General features: G+C 43.0%; 1 protein-coding gene across 1 annotated transcript in view; it reads left to right on the top strand.

The window, feature by feature from the left end:
• The first annotated feature begins 6,531 nt into the window (after window positions 1-6,531).
• Window positions 6,532-20,303, top strand: part of LOC117145172 (angiomotin) — a 34,263-nt gene continuing 20,491 nt past the window's right edge. The window contains exons 1-2 of the mRNA XM_033310721.1: window positions 6,532-6,663; window positions 18,749-19,463. Of these exons, the coding sequence (XP_033166612.1) occupies window positions 6,532-6,663; window positions 18,749-19,463 (847 nt within the window). The remainder of the gene's footprint in view (window positions 6,664-18,748; window positions 19,464-20,303) is intronic.

The raw sequence follows: 20,303 nt of genomic DNA on the forward strand, positions 1-20,303 counted from the left end.
GTCGTCATCATCCAGCAACCTGTCATTGGACTCCTGGGAGCATCAAATGAAGGTTCGGCCGAAGCCAACAAACCATGTTAATTGACTTTAATTTAATTAATAATTAAATTGAGAACACTATTGCTGCGTACGAGTCACTAGCCATTAAGACGATTTGAAACTCAGGACGAACATTTTCCAGTTTTTGAGTCTGATACAGCTATAAACATTAACCTCCAAGCGAATTCCATATGAATTCATGTGATAATGAGGAGAATATTTCCCTATCGGCTAGGCATTTGGAGAACTCACCTATTCCTTCGTTTGCACACGCACTTACTTCATCACCCAAGCCCGGGAATTCGCCAGTAACAATGAAAACCTCCACTTGGTCGAAGCTGAATTTATCGGAACTGCAAACACCAACTAATATCAGAATAATTAGATGTCGACACAACAGCAGTCTCCTGCCTAGAGCGACATCGAACTTTTTAAAGATTCGATCGATTGATCAACCCGGCGAGTACGTTCGTCATGTTCCATTTTCTGAAGCTTATCTAACTGAATTTTACATTTCCGATTACTAAAATGTGCCACTGCACACGGCGTTCTCCACCATGTTCAACTACACGATCTTCCACTGGCAATCGATGTCTTCAGCTTTTGGACAGCTTAGGGGCTGCGGCCGAGCACGTCCAGCTCATGTTCAACCGTATAAGGGCCTACTAGCCGAAGAAGTCGGATGCCCTGGCCATCGACTGATGCATTGGTAGCTTCAAGTCCACCAATTAGCCTATTAGCAATCGCAGAACATAGGTAGCCATTACTGGCAGTTCGTGATGGGCGAGAAGCCTCCTAAAACATGAACGAAATGAGCTCGGTAAGATTCTTTCAAGTGCTTCATTTAGCATACGGTTGAGATAGAACCTATTCGTCAGAATGCCACCTGTTGTTTTCGGACCCATTACAAGGAAATGCCAAATTTGCACAACAAGCACTTGCACAGTTTCATTTGCCCTTTCCCGTCATTTACCCACTCCGGAAGCTTCAATTGGTTTATCCGGTTAATTAATATTTTGAAATCAATTGTTGTCGACACGAGCACAAACAAGGAAGCAGCTCCAAAGGGGCTGCGGTTGCTTAGGCCAAACGACTTTTCGCTCAGCTGCAAAGCAACCCACTTCCCACCTCCCAGTTTGCCCATCCTTTGGCCCGCCCTCTCATCCTGCGGCCCCGTCAATCGATTCAATATCCCATGGCCATTAGAAGGAGCCGGCTCGACTACAAAATTGAGCCCACATAAGCTGAGGGGAAATCGCCTTGTTGCCACTGCCACTGCCACTGTCTTCGGCTTTGGCTTTCGCTTTTGCTTTGGCATTGGCTTTGGCTCAAATAACCTGAAAGGCCCAATCAACAGGTGTCTCTGCCTCTGCTGCGTGCTCCGTGCTGGTGCTTAGTGTTTCTGTGTGTCTGGGTGTTTGTGGTTCAACAACCGGGCCACCGACGGCAAGGAGTCGGCTTCACGGCAGAGTCGGATGCCTCGGTGTGTGCCAAGCCAAATGGCGAGAAATAAAACTGGAATAATTCAATAGGAGGCGTGGCCAGCCCACCAAGCCCATGGGTAGGAAGGGGGAAGGTGGGGCGATGGTTGGATTCAGTTCGGAGAAGGCAGCTTCATAGCTTGCGTAATGAATGTCCTTAGCAGGCAGGGCACGTTTCATGTTTTTTCGTTCATGTTTGCTCTGCCAAGCTCCTGGAATCCCCCATCCAGGGCGCCAATTTGGAGCCAAGCGGAAGGACCAGAATGCTGGCCATTAAAGCTCCTGCTCCTCCAGCTCCTGCTGCTCATTTCACTGAAGTTCATTTCGCAATTTAACACTACCAGGACACGCATCACCGAGCTGGCGTCTTAATTTGCGCCGCTTTTTCTGCCTACGCTCATAATAAATGCAAAAAATAGTAAGGGCAAAAAAAAACAAATAAATTTCCTGCAGAGGAAATGCCGAAAATATTTGCATGCAAATTTCTGACCTCGTCCACGCAGAAAAAAGCTGCACACCAGCAGCCGTTTGTCCCGTCAACCGCAATTTGAGTAAATTTAATTGAAGCCCCTTGGCCTCCTGCTCATGCATATTTATTGAGTCGTGGAGGGGGTGGGAACGGGCGCGGAGCACCCTTTTTGGGTCCGAGCAACAGTTGCCGCACATTGCGCATACGCCGCGTGTGCCACGGAGTAAGTTTCTGGCGCAGCACAGACCCAGCAGACCCAGCGCCAACTTAATTTCCACGGCACAACTACTACTACAGCCGATTATGCTAATGTCGAAAGAAAGAAAATTCAGGTGTGCTGCTGCGCGGAAGGGGAAGGAAGGGGACAGCAAGGAAAAGGTGACTTCGTCCGGGCCCTTCGCCCGGCGTATTACCAATGAAAGACAGCAGGAATTTGCAGCTGCAAGAGAGGAGGATATCCCTTTGCTCGCTCCCCTTTCCCCTCGTTTGCTTATCACGCTGACTTTTTGCTTCCGGTCTTATTTCTTGCCTTTGGACAGGACGACGCTGCCTGTCTGCCGTATAACAAATAGCAAAATGTCCTCCGTCCGTCCGCCCGGCTGGCTGGATGGCTGGATGGCTGGCTGGCTGGCATTCGTGGCTGTGTCCCGGCTCGTCAACAAATTGTTGCTCCGCCGCTGCGTGAGTAAATTCCGTCGACTGCTCGGGCTCTCACTCGGCTCTCCTGCCATTCCGACATTGCGCATACGCCGTGTGTGCGTGAATTGGCCCACGATGGCCCACTGTGCCTGGGGACGCGCCGCCTGTGCCAACTGTGCTATGGCCCGTATAACACCGGGCAGCAACAGCTGCTGGACGCACAGTTCATCGACAGTCCTCGTCTGGTTGGGTCCTTGGGTGGCAAGCGCGGCAAAAACGCAAAAACGCAGCACGAGTAGCAGCAACAGCAGGCACAGCAACACCAAAAGCAGCAACAGCAGTGCGAGCCCGACGCAGCAGATCCTTAAAGTTTCGTGGCTTATTTCCCGGAAATACCCGGTGACCATTTCGCGAGTTTTCTATTCGATTCGATTCGAGTGCGGACTGAAGCGGTCAAAAGCGGAGCTTCGGGTTCCTCAGCAAAGAGCAGTCAGCCGGATTAATCCAAGCATTTGGGTTTGCGCACCGCCCAGCGGCATAAAATGATAAGTAAGTGCACAAAGAAGTACTACCATATTGTTAAGTTTTAATAAATAATTCAAGTTATAGGAGCAAAGGTACTGAGAAAATACATTTAAATGTGGGAAATGTATAGAATTTTTTAATTATTAATTTAATATTTAATTATTCCGAAATGGTAAAACGCCATTTTAATGCCACTTTATCTCAACTGCACTTTCCGCTTTGTGGCATAAAAATAAGGGAGGCAGAGACAGAGAGCGAACCGATTTGAATCGTGTGCCGGGCTAATAAATGTGCTTTGCAATGGCGCAGCCTCATGCCCTTTTTCCCCACCAATCCACCCGATGTCCTGGCGTGCCACTTCCCCGCTGGTCCACTTCACATGTTGCGGCTGTTGCACGAGTGTCTGTTTAACGCCACTTAATGTCCTTTCTATTTACTATCCACTGGCTGTGTGTGTTGGTGTGTGTGTGCGGGTGTTGATGACTGCACAAAGCACACAAACTCAAAAAAAAGAACACACACACGGCAACACTTCTGTGTACTTGCCACTCAACAGTTTTGTGCGAGAAAAGGGGAAAAACGCCTTTGGTGCGGCGTGGAAAGCGAGAAAGTTTTCCCTGCCCGCCTAGAAAAACACTAAACAAAAGTTGAGTCGAGCAAAACAACAGAGGCAACAAACATCGCGAAACAACATTAATTTACGTGCTAAAAGCGGCCTTGAAAACTTGCAGCCTCCGTGCGGTAATTGTGCTTGAAAATGGGCAGCGCAGGGGGGTGCGGGTGATTGCGGGTGATTGCGGAGTGGATGGAAATAGCCCGGGAAACTGTCCGGGAATCGTCCTTGTCCCGGTGATTCCCCGCATCATTGAAGTCGAAAATATACGTAGTAAGAGCAAGGCGATAAGTAAATTGGAAAACTTCATTACGATGACTCGAAGCGAACACCTCGGTTTTCACTTTTTCAGCTTACTAATTAGCAGCAGCTTTTTGCCAACAATCTTCAGAGAGCGATAAAGATTTCAGATTCAGAATTACAACTTATTTCCTTATTTTACGGGGATTTACGAGACTTTCGTCTAAGCGAATAATGAGTAAATCAACTCAGATTAGTACGCAATGCACTCGAAGAAAAGACTGTCAAGTCTGCTGCAAAGTAAAGCGAGTATTTGCTGCTCGAGGCGAAGGATTCCGGGGAAATCTGGATTGCAATTTATATTATTATTCTCTTGCTCCAGAAAAATTTGTTAGTATGGCTTGGCTGGGTGTAAATCAACATGGAATGCCAAGGGTTATCCAGCTGCACTGTAAAAAAAGTAACAATCGATGCAAGCTTTATTTGCATTACTTTTTTATAATAAATTCGTTCAACTATATAATTTTCATCTGTAAATATTAAAATTAAATTCAATTCGTGTAAATTTGAACAGGGTTTTGAACAATTAAAACAAGAAAAACAACAAATATATATATTTTTTTAAAAGTTTTTTAAATCAAAATATCAATCTTTAAGTTGGTTTAATATATATATGTATATATATATATATCTTTTTTTTTAAGGTTTTCTATTTTTTTATAAGTATACCAGTATTCAGTACAAAACTGTTCAAATAGGTTGAAAGTTTTGGAGTATGGACATTTTATATACGTATATATGATATAAAAAAGAAGATAATTAAGTAGAATCATTTGTTTTTAGTCCATAATATAGTGGCCTAAGTAAATCCCACCCTAGTGCGTAATTTTTCAATTATTGCGGTCAACGACATGCGTAGTATTGAACAAATTGCATCGGTCGGTGGTTGTGGTTATGGTTTAAGGACTTGATTTCAGAGAAATCAATTTAAATGATTAGTTTTGGTTTTTGTGGTTTTTGTTGGTGCTTGTGGAAAAGCAGGAAGGGTTTTCCCAGTGTAGGTAAGCGTTCAATGATCTCGGTTTTAAAAAAGGGGCCATAAAATGTCGTCGGGAAGCGCTAAGTAAGTAGGAATGGGGTAATGGGGCTGCTGGTGCGCACACAATTTCAGACGGAGTTAATGAAACAATGCAGCGGTTGCTTTAAGACATTTTCCAACCAACCCAGACTCCCCTCCCGCCACCCCCTTAAAGTGTGCAGCAAAACTCACGAGTGTGTGAGTGTGGAAATTTTACGAGAGGCGCTTTTCTTTCCGCTTTTCGCCAGATCCTTTGTCGGTTTTGCTCTTGCTTTCGCTTCACTTCTGCCTTTATTTTGCTGCGAAGCGATGCTCATTTGGATTCGCATTTCGTTGTTGCTTCTCTCGATTTTGTTGTTGACTGACAACCCACCGGGTTTCCCCCGCCGCCCACCACCACCCACCACGCCCTTTGAAATCGTCGAGATTTACGCATATATTTGTGTGGAGTTACCCACTCGGCAGCGTCCCTTCGCCGCCTTTTCCCCGAATTTCCCCACACTTTTCCCGGGTTGACGGGCCGGGCACAAGTCCAAAAACTCAATTGCGGCTTTTTATGTGTAATTCGCATTTTTGTTCGCCTTCTCCGCCCGTCGATTTCATTGTCGTTCTGCTCGTCGGATATTATTTTTTAATTTAACTTTTATATTCGGGGCTTTCCTGCTGATCCACCCGCCCCAGCGTTTCTTGTTTTGGGGCCTGTTTACTTTTATGGGCCAGTGTCTTTTGATTCTATAATTTGCTTGATTCGTACTCTTTGTCGTTGTATTGAAATTAATTTAAATACGACAATCAGCGCGAGTCGAGAGCCCCAAGTCCGGACTCCTGGCCACTCGGCTCCCAGCGCCCAAAAGGGCAGACAAAAGTCCGTGGAGCCACCGGAATGGCAACAATGTGCACAACGACATCAGCGGCTTATGTTAATGAGCACTTACAAGCTGTAATGATGGGTGGGTACGATGGCGATGTGGGTGGAAATGGACAGGAAAAGCGGAAAGCGAAGCACAAAAAATGGCAGTGAGTTTTCCAAATTATGCAGCAGCAACAGAATGGAAACGAGCTTTGTATGTTTAATTAACACTTTAAACCTTCATTTTCGTTCATAATTCATTTGATCAGCATGCCGAGGGAAAACGAAAACAATCGTGGAAATGGGGAAAAACCTCTTATAAATCAAGAAAAAATGTAAAGAAATGTATTGTCACTATATACTATAGATATGTACTCATAAGTTTATCTAATTTCTTAAGGAATAAAAAGGACTCACTTAAGTAATTATTTCTTGCTTTTAATGCAAAGATACAATTCATAGGTAAATAGTAATAATAGATAAAAAGTTTATAAGTGTATCCATCCAAAGTTCTCTTTTCCACGAACTATATCCAAATTATGCCAGGATAAATGAGGCGATAGCTTGCGAAACAGGAAGTTGAGGTGCATCTGACGGATGACAATCAAGCCACTTCCTTCGGCGGCTCTCATCGCATTTGGAGCCCCAGCTGCGATGGCAATTGGCAATCCACAAGTAAAAGACGATGGCAGCCGCATTTGTCATCTGATCAATACACGTATCGAGCTTGTAAGGACACACGCGAGGATGTGTGGATGTGTCCACAATTCGTATCACTCTTCTTGTCCTTATTAGACTGGTAGCCGTTTGATGCGGCAGACACATCGCTCAATTTTTGTTATCCTTTCTTCGCTTACTGGCAGCGGTTGCAATATTTCAACAGGCAAATGCCACGCCCTTGTGGCAAGCGCCTGCCACACATCCTCCCCCCACACCCCCTCACACACACACATAGCCATTTGTTGCTCCCTTAACGCGTCGCATCGCATCGCTCGCTTGTTGATGGCACTTTGTCATGTGTTCGACAAAGAAAATTGAAAATAAAAATCGCTTCCCTGCCCATTCCCCTCCGCCTTCCCTCCCCCCTCCCCCCTCACTCCTTCGCCATATCGAAATTGTGAAGTTTTGCAAGCAAACACATCCGATGGGCGGTGGTGGGCTGGATGGGAAAAGTCTGAGGAAAACCTAAGGATACGCACACATTCAAGCGGCCAGACGCCCATGTGTAAATAGTCTGCAAAAGCGGCTAAAGGTTCCTTTTTCAGATGGTTCCTCAACGGATGAAGCACTCTGCTCGATTTTTCCGCACAATGCGGGAAATGAGAATAGCAGAGCATGGGCAAGTAACTGTGAATAAGGTTGATCACAAATGGAAAATGAAAATGTGGCGAATCAATCAAAAACTATTTAGACTTATGCAAATGCCTTATAAATATAATTGAATAGCATTATATGATAAACATATTTTTATCACCACTTTTTAAACAAAAGGGCAGTGCATAATTAAATTACTAAGCTTTTTAAAGCACTATCCAATATAAATTCCACATATCTGTTTTATTTAACTTGTATTTTTTCAGCTGAGCACACTATCAATTTACAACGTTTTGATAAAAGTACCACTCTTACTTCTGAGCACACTGAAATATCAACATTTCAATATTTATTTGCACTGCATGGGAAATATTCGCCCCTTGTGTTGGAAGCTTTCTATTTTTCTAGAGAATATCCATTTGTGTATACCCATTTTTTTATGTTCAATTTGGCTTGCTTTCGCAGTGCTCCTTTGTTTATTCACAGTCCTAATCAAATTGAAAGCGCTGTAAGCTGGCGGCTTATGGGAAAATTCTTAGCATCGCAGCGGTTTACTTCCATCAATTCCATATCTGCTCCATGGCGGCATTTTCAATCGAAAGTTGCCTTTCAAGTTCACACACACACTGACACTCGCAGTTGTGTGCGAATGAAAATGACACGGATGCTGGCAGTTGATACTTTTTGCCACTTTTCCTATCCATTTTGCCAACCCTACTCTCCTGCCCCCCGCATCAAAGCAACTGCGAGGCGAGCTTCCATTTCCCGCGGCTTGTCTTTAATGGCGAATTCTCCGAATAATTCAGCTTTCGAATTGCCGCACATTCGCTGGCCACACTCGAAATGGTTAACATCCACACACTCACACAAAGACGCAGTGAAAGTGCACATTGCAATTTCTTTTTTGCCGCCAGTTTCATTGTTCTTCGCGTTTTTCCTCTGGTCTTTTTCGAAATGAATATTTTTCATTGCATACATTGGTGGGCAATTGCCGGTTTTGCAACGCTAGCCATTTGTGCGCCTCAGTGCCTTTTTTTCTGTGATTTTCGGTGACATTTTGTTATCCTTGGAGTGCTCTATTGCCCACTTCATTTGCCCTTTTTTCTTTTCCAGTTCGGGGTTTTGTATTTTTGTGGCTCTGGTTCTGGTCGCAGCCCTGATTTATAACCGGCAAATAGAAATTGTAATTGCTTCTCGTTTGCCACTCGGGCGGAGGCTAATTACACGCTTTGCCACCGAAAGTGGATTTACGTTGTGGTGCACTCAACTCCTTTCCGGCAATCCCCCCCCTTTCCCATTCCTCACTTCCACCATCACCACCTCCATGCTCCCCACAAAGTGGGTCAAATTTTGCCTGTCGACCGTAATGCAATGAGCACGATAACGAGGCGATGTGTGTGGCAATGGGGCGGCAAGAAAAATTCATCCACTGAAAGTCAGGATCGCAGTACTACAAGAAATATATATCTTTTTATATGTATCTTTAATAATATAAGAGTAATATATATATGGAAAAGTAATATTTCTTGAATTTTGGTTACTAAATGCTCGCTTTCAAATCGAAATATGTACTGCATTTAAATTTATATTTAGTTAAAGTATCTTCAATCCCAAGGTGATTTTATAATAGTTTCTATGGATATATGTAATATTTACCAATATATAAAGGGGAATATTTAAAAATTTAGGCAGTGCACATAGTAATACAATACACATAAATATACAAGAGCTTTTAACGATGGTGGGAATTACAACGGATTGAATCCTTTTCTCCCAGTGTGCAAGTGGCATGGTTTTACGAACTGCGGTGTATATGGCATACAGTTTAGACATTTAACGCAAAAGCAATTACGAATGCAGCCACAAAAGCTGCCCTTCTACCTTCCACCCCACCCTACACACCTACCCCCTAACCCCGCACCCGCCCAATGCCAATGCCAGCTGCCATGTTCATGTCAAAGCTGACTTCGGCCACACATGCAATTAATAGGAGTGCGTTTTAGCCAAATTTGCTGTGCGTGTGTGTACGTGCAAGTGCGTGAGTGTGTGTGTTGGCCAACTGTTGACTGACCCTATCTGCTGAACGCTTGACTCTCTGCGATCACTGCCAAAAACCAAAAACAAAAAAAAAAAACAAAAAAGGAAAAAAAGAGGGTTGGGGAAATCTGAGGCAACTGCGCTGCTCAGTGAAAAGTCACGTACCAACTGTTGAAAACACATCGTAAAACGAGAAACTTTGCTCCGCTCGGTTCGCTTAAAATGCACATAAAATGCTGCCGGGCAAAAAGGGTTGTCAGTTGGTGCCCGCACCACCTCCGCCCATGAAAAAGCCGGAATAAACCCTCGGAAGCGTTGTGTGCGTATGACGTGCAAATTTTCCAAAGCTGTTTTCCCAGGGACAACTCGGAAGTGGAGTACAGAAGCAAGTCAAGCGAAGTCGGGTTGGGGAAAAAAGAAAGTGGGGCCAACGCATTATATTTTATGTTTGAGGAGGGCGACTAAGGAACTGGGGCAGGTATGCTAAAATTGCTGTGCAGTGATAATGAAGTTAATGCACGGAGGGTTCGAGAACGGCAATGGCCGCCAAATAGCAATGAAAGTGTCGGCCTTGCCAACTGAGCCAGAAACCGAGAATCCTACTACAGCCCTCATATACGAGTACATACATATGATACATATATATGTGCATATATATTCGCCGATTCACCGAGTAATTAACCCGCACGCGCAGGATAAAGAATATGAGTATACATATGTACATATGCGTGTGGTCCCCGGGTCCTTATCCGTCTGAATAATTCACGCACCTGCAGAATGTGTAAATCGAGCGTGAAATTTGATTTGACTCCACAGCTCAAATAAAGACGTAAACGCAGCGCGGAAAATCAGAATTATACATTTACACATTTTCCGGGGAATGTGACTTTGGCAGCTCGCACAAGTGGATTCCTATCTCAGTGTTGCAGACAATTTTTCATTACATTTTGCGCATTCCTTGAAGACGAGGGCCTGTCTTTGTTTCGAAGTTTCCCAGGTAACCTTTGTCCTTTATAAAATGAGAATTAAAAAGAAGAAGATACGAAAAGGTGAGCTTGAGGTAAAAGTCACTTTAAATAAAAGCAAGGAGGTTGAGCTCCCGACTACCAGATACCCCTTACTCAGCTAGTAAGGTGCGAGTAGAATTTCCAAATTCGATTGGCATATCAATAGAAATTGGCAGGTCACAAAGATCGAAAAATCAAAACATTTCTCAAAAGAGTGAGTGGAGGCTTGTGAAAGTTAAAATTTCACTAATACATATTTTTTCTGGCTTTTATAGTTCCCGAGTTCTTAACGTTCATACGGACAGACGGACATGTCCTGTTAGATACTTTTCAACAAATCTAGTTACAAATCTAGTTAAAAAGTTTGTTTCTTGGGGAGCGGGATATAAAAGTCTTAACAACTATTTGTTATTCGGTAGAATATTTTTCATCACCTTTTAATCCGCACGATTTATTTATATCATGTAAATATTATGGTCCTTAATAATATTTTGAACAATTTAATTTGCTTATTATTTAGCCATAAATGAATCCATCTTAAGCTTATGTAGCTATAAAGTCATGTCACCAATCCACTTCTTTTAAATGTAAATCTAGTTAATGGTTACCCATGTCACTTTCGTTTGCTCCAAATCAGTGGCAACTCAATCAGGTTTTAGCCGCAGGCGAATCGATCAAACCCAAGTAACTTTTATATTGTGTTTGTAGTTTTCTAGCTTCTTTCGAATATTCTGCATCGAAAGCACAGTTTGTAAATTCAATTAACTTGTTTGCCTAGCAGGTGGGCAGATGGCGGGAATGCAAAACAGGTCATTTATTTAGTTGGCGGGAAGTTAATCTACTGCGCAATCAACTTCTGCAAATGAAACCTGATATTTTAACGCTGCGTTTATTCAGAGCTTTAAATGTGTTGCCATGGGTGCACGGCCACGCCCCTTTCGCACCACTTTCCCGCCCTCAACTTGTTGTTTGCATTGCCATGCCAGCGGCATTATTTAATTTGATTAAGCCCGACACTAAACCAACAGAGTACAGCTGCCAGTTCGGCATGTTGGCCCAACTTTGCCGGGTTAAATTTCTACATACAAAAAGGATAAGTAAGTGTGAAAAACATACCACAACTGGCCCCCATACACAAATGGCCAATAAAAGTATTGCGCTTCATTGCATTAAGTTTTAATTAGAGTCGCAGCATTTGCCAGTTCATATCCTCCGGAAGTTTTTTTTTACCACCATCGCCACTTCTTTTTCTGCAGCGGAATACAAAACCCACATATACTATGGCAAAATGCCAGAGGGCAGAGGTCAGTGGCGGTGGGTTAAAGGGGAGCTCTGTTGTGCGTTTGGCTTACACAAGCGGTCATCTGGCACCTGGATGCACACCTGGTCAGGATCCACAGATGCAGTTGTCAGTGCGAGCGGGTTGCACAAAAAATCCTGGTTTTCGCGTGCGAAAAAACCGGGCTAAAAAGGTGCGACAAACGCGTGTCGAAAACGCGGCGCTTATCAGAAGGATGCCAGGTGCCCACGCACGGACACTCATTCAATCAAGCAGCCCTTTGTGTGGTTCCAGAATGATACCGTCAATCGGTGGAAAAAATACCGCCGCCTCGGGCTAAATGCCTCTCGCCACTCTCCATTTGGCCCCCTTTGCATCTAACCACGTGTTGGCACTTTCGCTCCTCTTTGCCCCACCCACCCCACTAGCTTTAATGTCTCCGCGTGGCTGGCGCCTCTTCTCCTCCACGCGAAGTTATCCTTGCCGGGTCGTAATCGATTTTGGTCTAAACGAGGGAACCACTGACAGCGACAACGTCGGAAACGTCTGCACTGGGCCAAATGGGTTAATAAAATAAGCAATCTAAATGAATCAGCTCGATTGCTCTTTTTTTAACCTGCGTGATATTATCAGTTCCGAAGGGCTTATCAGAAAAAATGCATAATCTACCTAAAATTATTGAGTATATATACAAGCACAAGCGCATCACTCCCACAAAAACTTTAAAACTCAATGAAAACTGTTGATCGCACCTTGAACATCCAAAAGTTCTGATAAAGGTGTTTTTGACATTTTTAACTGGAAGTTTTATATATATTTTTATGTGAGTAAGCTTAAATAGCATCAATTATTTAAATTCGTACACCGTACATATCAGATTTTCGGAGCTAGTTAATTGAGGTTACTTCAGCAATCATTTAATTTAATTAGTACGTGTGAAATCTAAAGCTATAGTTAGAATAATGTTACCCCAAATCGAAGAAATTATAATAATATAATTATCTTTAAACCAAATGTTTGATTAGTTATTAATATATATCTATATTACACTATATTTTCTGTAAATCTAATTTTAAAGCATTTTTCCCGCAGTGAGCTAAGACTTTTTGCCCTGGCAGTGACGTAGCTTAAGTGGTTAAGAAATTCCTTAGATACTTTAGCCAAGATGCGAAGGCCCTGGTACATAATACTACTACTGAGCTGAGCTGCATTGGAGCCCCTTTTGGCAGACGCCCATGGCCCAGACAATGTCGAAGTTGAAGTCGGTCGTGTTGGCTCTGTCGGTTTAAGGTTTAGAGCGAAAGCCAGGCCCAAGTCCCTTAAATTGCCCCCGGCCAAGGGACTCGACTAATGGAACAGTCGAAAATGCCTGTCAGATTGCCGAGCGATCCCGGGTCAAGCTCCTGGATTAGGCAATGCAACTATTTGTTTAGTCCGCAGTTAAGTTTTGCCATTTCCATTTCCATTTCGATTGCGATTCCATCGGAATTGGCACAGACGGCTGGCTCCGACTTGCAGTTGATTGAGTTCGTGTTATTATTGATTTGATTCCGCTATCGCCAATTGGCAGTTCCGCTGCCAAGTGAACACGTCATCATCCCCATCATCATCATCATTATCGTCATCGCCATCGCCATCGACGGGTTGTCGCCTCGCAGCTCGCTGAGCATGGCTGATAGTTCGCTTAGAGTCTAATAAATTTTGCACAGGTGTTTGAGTATATCGCCCAACCGCTCACCCGTCGCATAAATCAAAATGGGTTTTTAAACAACGCAACTGGTCGGGGATTAGACGGCCCTTCCCGTCCGCAGGATGTGCCTCATGTGTTTGCGAGCTGTCGTTGAACGCAAAAACGGCCGCCACAAATATTTTTGAACCGCAGTGGCAAGGACGAAGGACATCCATGCTGATGGCGCAAAAACTTGTTGAATTATTCGGTGCCGGGACCTGAACCTGAACCTGGACGTGGCTTTCGGAATTCTTTGGCTGCCTGCGCCTCAGTCGAAAACGGAATTTTTTATTATTATTGCAAATTAAAAAAGTTTACATTGGCTTAACTATGCGAGCGCCGAGACCAGCTCAACTATGTGAAAGCCAAGTTTTCAGCCGAGAATTACTGAAGTCTGGGCCCTGGGATGGAGCAACGATTTGCAAAGTTTGTTCGAAACACCACTCTGCACAGAGACCTAAAACTAGCAACGGTTTTCGACGAAATAAACCAGCACTCGAGCAGATACCATGACAGGCTGGAGCGCCACAGAAATCGGCTGGCCAGCGCTCTAAATAGATCTCGCCCACCAAGGAGGCTCAATAGAAGGCAACCGAGGGATCTCATTACCCGATCTCCTTTGACAAGGGTCCGCAGAAGCTGACGCTTATCTTAAATCCTATTTGTTATATGTGATTGTTATGTAATTCTAGTTAAATTACTGTAAATTTGAAAAAGCTAACTATAGTTAGCCGGCGAGCCCAAAATGGGCTGAATTAATAGATAAGAAGGACACAAAGGGGCTTCATGACTTCCCCGTATGCCTTAATAAATAAACTAATTAAAAAAAAAAAAAAAAAAAATTTCTCCCGCAGGCGCAACAAAAAAGCGCCAGTCCCAAAAACCCATCATAGTCAACCTGTCTCACCTGACTACCTTCAATTCAAACCCCGAAAACCCCACTAAAACGCCTCCCGTAGCCACTCAACGAAGCGTATTAGCAAATTAAATTCCATTTTCGCAGGTGGGAGTCTGCTTGTGATTATGAGCCGAGGACTTGCAGCCATCAAATTTAATGCACAGGCAACAAACCTGGCTTTCAGGGTGTCAGTGTGAGGAGTGAGGGGTGAGGGGTGAGGGTGTGGTCTGTGGTCAGCCAGGCGTACAGTGCGCTCCATAACTGAGAGCCCCTGCTCGACATTAAACGGGCTTTAAACTTAAATGCAAGCACGGGTCCGAGTTTGTTTGTTTATCTGTGCCAACTCATTAGGAAAATTGCATAACCCAATCGTAGTACTTCGTAGGTGAGAGCCATTTGAAAACTGCTTTAAAGTAATTAAGTGAAAATGGTGTTAATTACACATTTCCAACTTTGCAATACTAAAAGTCCACTTTAAAACTCATATCCAAAGTGTACACGTTTATGTAGGAGTTTTCCCTTCTAACAATTTATATAGGTACAGATATCAGCATTAATTTCCAAATAAGAAATATGTCATTCATGATACATTTCATACATACATTTCTAAATAAATGAATAACGAAAATTAAATTAATAATCATAAATATATGAGATTATTATTTCACAATGTATTTATTTATAAAAAACTAGTTTAAAAAGGATTTTAGCTAATTCTAGTGACACATTGTTAAAGCTTAATTTTAAGTCTAAATAAGTGGGTATATAAATGGGTATATCTAAAAAGAAATCCATAATGCGAGTGAAATTAATCGCACTTTCATTTATTAGCTAACTTGTTGCTAAAATTTATTAAATTGTATTTGAAATTACTTAACATGAATTTGTTCAGATTGAACAATTTGTGTATTGAACTTGCTTATATTACTTTTATGTCCCCAGCGATAAAAAGAAAATAATATTTCAATCGAAAGAATAAAATGAGAATTCTTCAAAGCGCTTTAAATCGAAATGCAGAAAAGGCCCAAACTTTACTTATTTTTGCTAGCTCATTAGAAAAATTGACATACATATGCCGGGCAAACAACAAGAAAAATGCCGAATGGCAGAAATAAAAGGAAAGCACGCGCAGGCAGCCGGAAAGGAAACTCGCATTTTCCGGGCCCTTCGCCGTCGCTTATTGATGGACCGACTCGGGGAATTGATTAAAAGGCATTGTCAGGGCTGTGGGCTTAAGCCACGTCGCAGTTCACAACACACACACACACGTACGCAGAAGGACCTTACATACATCCTAGTGTGTATTCATCTGTTGGATATACATATATGAGGCGCGGGACTTTGATCTATCCACGGGCGAAGCTGGAGCAGAGTCGGGCCAGGAACTTGTCTAACAATTTGACGCCTTAATCCGTTCCTTTAACAAACGGGTGGCGGGGCAGAAGTCTAGCTCAAACTTAAAGAGCTGCTTGTCTACGCTTCAGTTGGCCAACTGCAAACTGAGATTCATTCGCACTGGCACACGGATATCCCTGGGCACGTGTGTGTGTGTGTCTGTGTGCATCCCTGTGTGGCGTATCTGTGTGCATGCTGCTTTTTGTGTTCTTTTCTGGTGTCGTGTTATGGTAATTCGCATGGAGGCCGATTACACGCAACATCTGCAGGACGAAAAGGGGCTTTTGCCTGAAAACCGATCTAGTGCAGTTCCATTCCGCATTCTCAATGAGAACATATATCAAACAAAGTGACAGGTCAAACGCTAAGGTTTCTATAAACTAAAATCAATACTTTTATGTACCCTATTTCAAGCTATTCAAAGTTTTTTATAGTACATCATTCGAAATTTGTAGATTAATGAAAATATTTTGTTAATATGATGTCCTAATTGCTTTCAGATTGGTAATTATTGCTTAGTCGTTGGATTATCTGCTTATGTTTCAGCTTATAGTCCGATTACTAGTTATTATGATGGTAAATATATAATATTTTTTTAGATTGCATAAACCATTTTAAAGTCATTTGCAAAATCAAACCATTTGAGCTTCTAGCCTAGGGCTCACAATAAATAATCCCTTAAAAGTGCTCACTCATTAGGTACCCAAATTCATTAATAGGCTCTGATATTTTGATAAAGTTAATGCAACAATTCTGTAAAATCATGGTCAAGAAAGGAACTCAAAATGTTGCAAATATGCTGGCACCATTGGGGCCCAAGAATCAGCTTTGTTTGTGCGGGGGGACAAGTGCAGAGTTGGAAACGCCAGCTGGTGCTGACCAGGAGGAGGACGGACTCCTTTTCCGAGAATCCCATTAACTTAAATTGCATTTGGCTCGGGTCGGATCGAGTTGTCTTTGAGCGAGCATCTGCCTTATTTGCGAGTGCTGATTTGCCACCTGGGACTTGCAGGCTGCCTGACTGGCTGGCCATAATTCAATAGTGCATCGCACCGATGCAGCTGCAATTCTATTTGCCTGGCCCACACGTATTGTCGCTGACTCGATTTGATGCGCTTCCAGTTAATCAATTGATTTTACCATCGGCAACTTGGCTCAACCTGGCGCAACCTGTTGAACTGTCGCCAGGCAACGATGTGGATGCCCCCTCAATTGCTGCATCTAATTCAATATGCACTGATTCTGTTGCCGATGTCTGGGACTTATTGCATTGCCTGTTCGATGATTTGTCGAGTTTGAGTTGCGAGGAAAAGTAAAGTGAGCCCTTAAGGGAGCAAATCAGTTTCCGACTGGGTAAACAAATGTATTTCCCCATACTACCCGGACCTAATTAGTTTTTCTTGCAACTAGAAGGGCTCTTTCATGACTTCGCTTCATTAAATTTTCAATTGTCGTCGCGACTTAATCAATTTTGATTGGCAAACATCGACTAATCCTGGGCACTTGCCGCCCAAACATAGATATTAAGGGCCTTTCTCTGTGAATCTTAATGCCCGGCCATTAGAGGCGATTACCGTGCGGTTGTTTTTGTGGTGGCCGGGTATGTGGCGCCCAACGGGGAGTGTGTGGTCAGTTTTTGTGGGCTGGCGTTTTACAGGAAATCAATGGACCGACCGCCCAAGGGGCGTAAAATTTTATTAGCGCAAATGATTTCATGTGCCAAATATTTGGCAAAATTGACGCCGACGCACAGTGGTTCCCCCATAGGCCAAAAATAAATAAATCAAAGTCAAAATTTTGACTTTAAATGTTTCATTACTCTCATAATTGGTCTAGCTATTCGAATTTATTCATGTTTTTGTTTTGCTCTAACTGTCCGCTTCAAGAATAGCATCGAAAGAGACAGCATGATATCAATCTATTATTGCAGCGTGAGCAACTTGCAAGTAAAGCTTTCCATAAAGTCAATAATAAACCTTATAAATCGGCATTACTCTGAAATTGAAGGCATTCGTATAATAAATAATGGTATTTGGTTATTGGTTAAAAAAAATTAAAATTAAAAATTATATGTACGACGTTCTGTGTTGTGCGTAAATTAGCACATTTAAATGTAAAATATTTATTTTTTTTTTAATTTGAATAATTAAATATAAGTTTATCAATGTATATAACTATAACTATATATAACTAAAAAATTATGGTTGTTGTTATAAATGAATGAAAATTTTTCATCCAATATTGTTTGCAACAAAATGATTTTTCAAACAAAATCACGATTTTCGACTGATTGTTCCTATAGCAGCTATATGATATAGCATACAATTTTCGCTAAGCTCGCCCTGGATATATATACTAATTTCTTATGTAGAATTTCAAGTTTTCGTTGCAAAATAATTGTCGTTTTCAATTATTTTGCAACGAAAACTTTTCTATACTAACACTTAATTTCAAACTGATCGTTCATATAGCTGTCATAGCTGTCAGCTATATGATATAGTGGTCCGATCCGGCTGATTCTTATATTATTAAAATTCTTATATATAATTCTTATATATAAAAAAAATGTTTTGCTAAGTTTCGAGTGTTTACCTCAGCTAGAAGTATTTTTGGACGCTTTCCTCATACAATGGGAACCACTGTGCGACGATGGCCGAGCTGTCTCAAATGGCGTTGCTAATGGCAGACATTAACGGGGCGTATGAGCAATCTGCGTTGTCATGCAGGACACGCGTCGACACTGGAATTGGCTTTAAGTGCACTTTGCCCCAAATCCCGCTACACATGCATGCAGTTAATGTCCGCTTATCGATGGGACACAATAGCGATTACATAGCACAGTTCAGCACATCTTTTTGGTGGTTGTCATATATTGCTCTATCTGAAATTGAAGGAGATATTGCTTACCAGAAATCAGTAGTGTTAGTTTCATTAAAGAAAAAATCCTAATCCACATTTATATAAAATGTAATTGATAAACTTTGATTATTATACTGGATGCGATGGGCTATCGTTGTGATTTACTTTTGCAATAGCCATATGTTTCAGCAATCAAAACTCAACATACAGAATAATTGTAGCAAATATTTTGATATTTTCCAGGTATTTGGTACAACAGTGACCACCGCGATTGGGTACGCGTTGCCGGACGATAGTACCCATTGTACCCTGTCAAAGGGTTGAGACCATCATCACTGCGCAAATCATCCTCCGCCAGCAGCAGCAGCATCAACAACGCCTGTCCCCCGCCGCCGCCCACGCCGCACCAAGTCAATCCCGCCGGCAGCAGCAGCACTCCGCCCCATACCAATTCCAATTCCCAGCATCCGCATCCGCATCCACACCACCACCCACTGCCGCACCATCCGCAGTACCAGAACCACCAGCACAGGCGCAGCAGCAGCTCCAGTCACACCAGCCACGCGGAAAACTCAAGCGGCTTGGCCACCAAACCGGCCATCAATTTGCTGGCCAATCATTTGCAGGCCAACTACTTTGAGTTCCCGCCCACCGCTCCTGTACAGGCGTCGTTGCACCACAGCGGACGCACCGCAGTCTCCACGCCGTCCCTGAACTTGCAGCAACACCACTACCAGCACCAGCACCAGCAGCAGCAGCAGCAGACCCCCTGCACCACAGTCGGTGGTCAGTACAGCTCGGCTGTTGCCAAAGCGGCTGCCTCCACGGCCTGCGCGCTCCTTGCCACGTGCCACGTGTCCAGGGATCCCGATCAACAGCCGCCCAATCACCAGACACACCAGCCTCAGAACCCGGAGTACCTGCAGCCGACCGCAAGCAAAATGGGGCGACGCGAGATAAAGCGCTCTAATACCAGTGGCTCCACCACCAGATCCTACGACAGCGGAAGCGGTAAGTAGTCCATGCACTGAGAAAAACCGGCAAGCACTTTGAAATGCACTATATTTGGACTTTGAGATTATTATTGTTGCTTAAAGCTATGTTTTTTATAAAATGGTTAGCAACTCTACTCAAAGAGTTTTAGGATCTCTCAACGGTTTACTTAACTTATAAAGTATCTAGAAAGCATCATTATGTTGCAATTTTAAGTTTTGAATCAAAAGAGGGGAAACTATAATATTTTAAAAGAACAAAGATATCTATTTTCTTCAGCCAATCATATAAATAAGTTCAGTATTTTCCTGCAAAAAAGGTTTAGACTAGCAGCGTCCAAGTGTTGTGGACTTAATTCCTGCCAAACGTAAGCCCATCATGGATGCCCTCAACAAAATACTTAGGAAACGGATCCATTCAGCTGAACACAATTCGAGAAGGGGGCGTTGGGCGTGGCACTGCTTAATCGCCTTACGTCCTGCGATTGGGTCCCTGAATACCACGGGAAATGACATTAGGCTGGCAAATTAACTCAGCGGAGATTTGTTGTCAAGCTGTCGCTGTCCTGCTTTGTACCGTTATCTAGGACCTTTTCTCAAGAGGTGTTGGGGAAAAGGACTTTCGCTGGCGATGGAAAAGAAATAAATGATGGGTGGGGAAAACCTTCAATTGCGACCATCAATTGCACGGAAATTAGTTTCTAGAAATGCAATTGCTTACGAACTAGTAAACAATTAATACTAAATTTATGCACTTTATGTTCAATGAAGTGTAAGGAAATATAACATTTAAGTCAATTGGAAAAAATATGAAAAATAAGTCATTCCTCCTCCCCCTTTTGAAAGACAAAAAGGCATG

Source organism: Drosophila mauritiana, chromosome 3R (assembly GCF_004382145.1).
Source record: "Drosophila mauritiana strain mau12 chromosome 3R, ASM438214v1, whole genome shotgun sequence".
NCBI lineage: Eukaryota > Metazoa > Arthropoda > Insecta > Diptera > Drosophilidae > Drosophila > Drosophila mauritiana.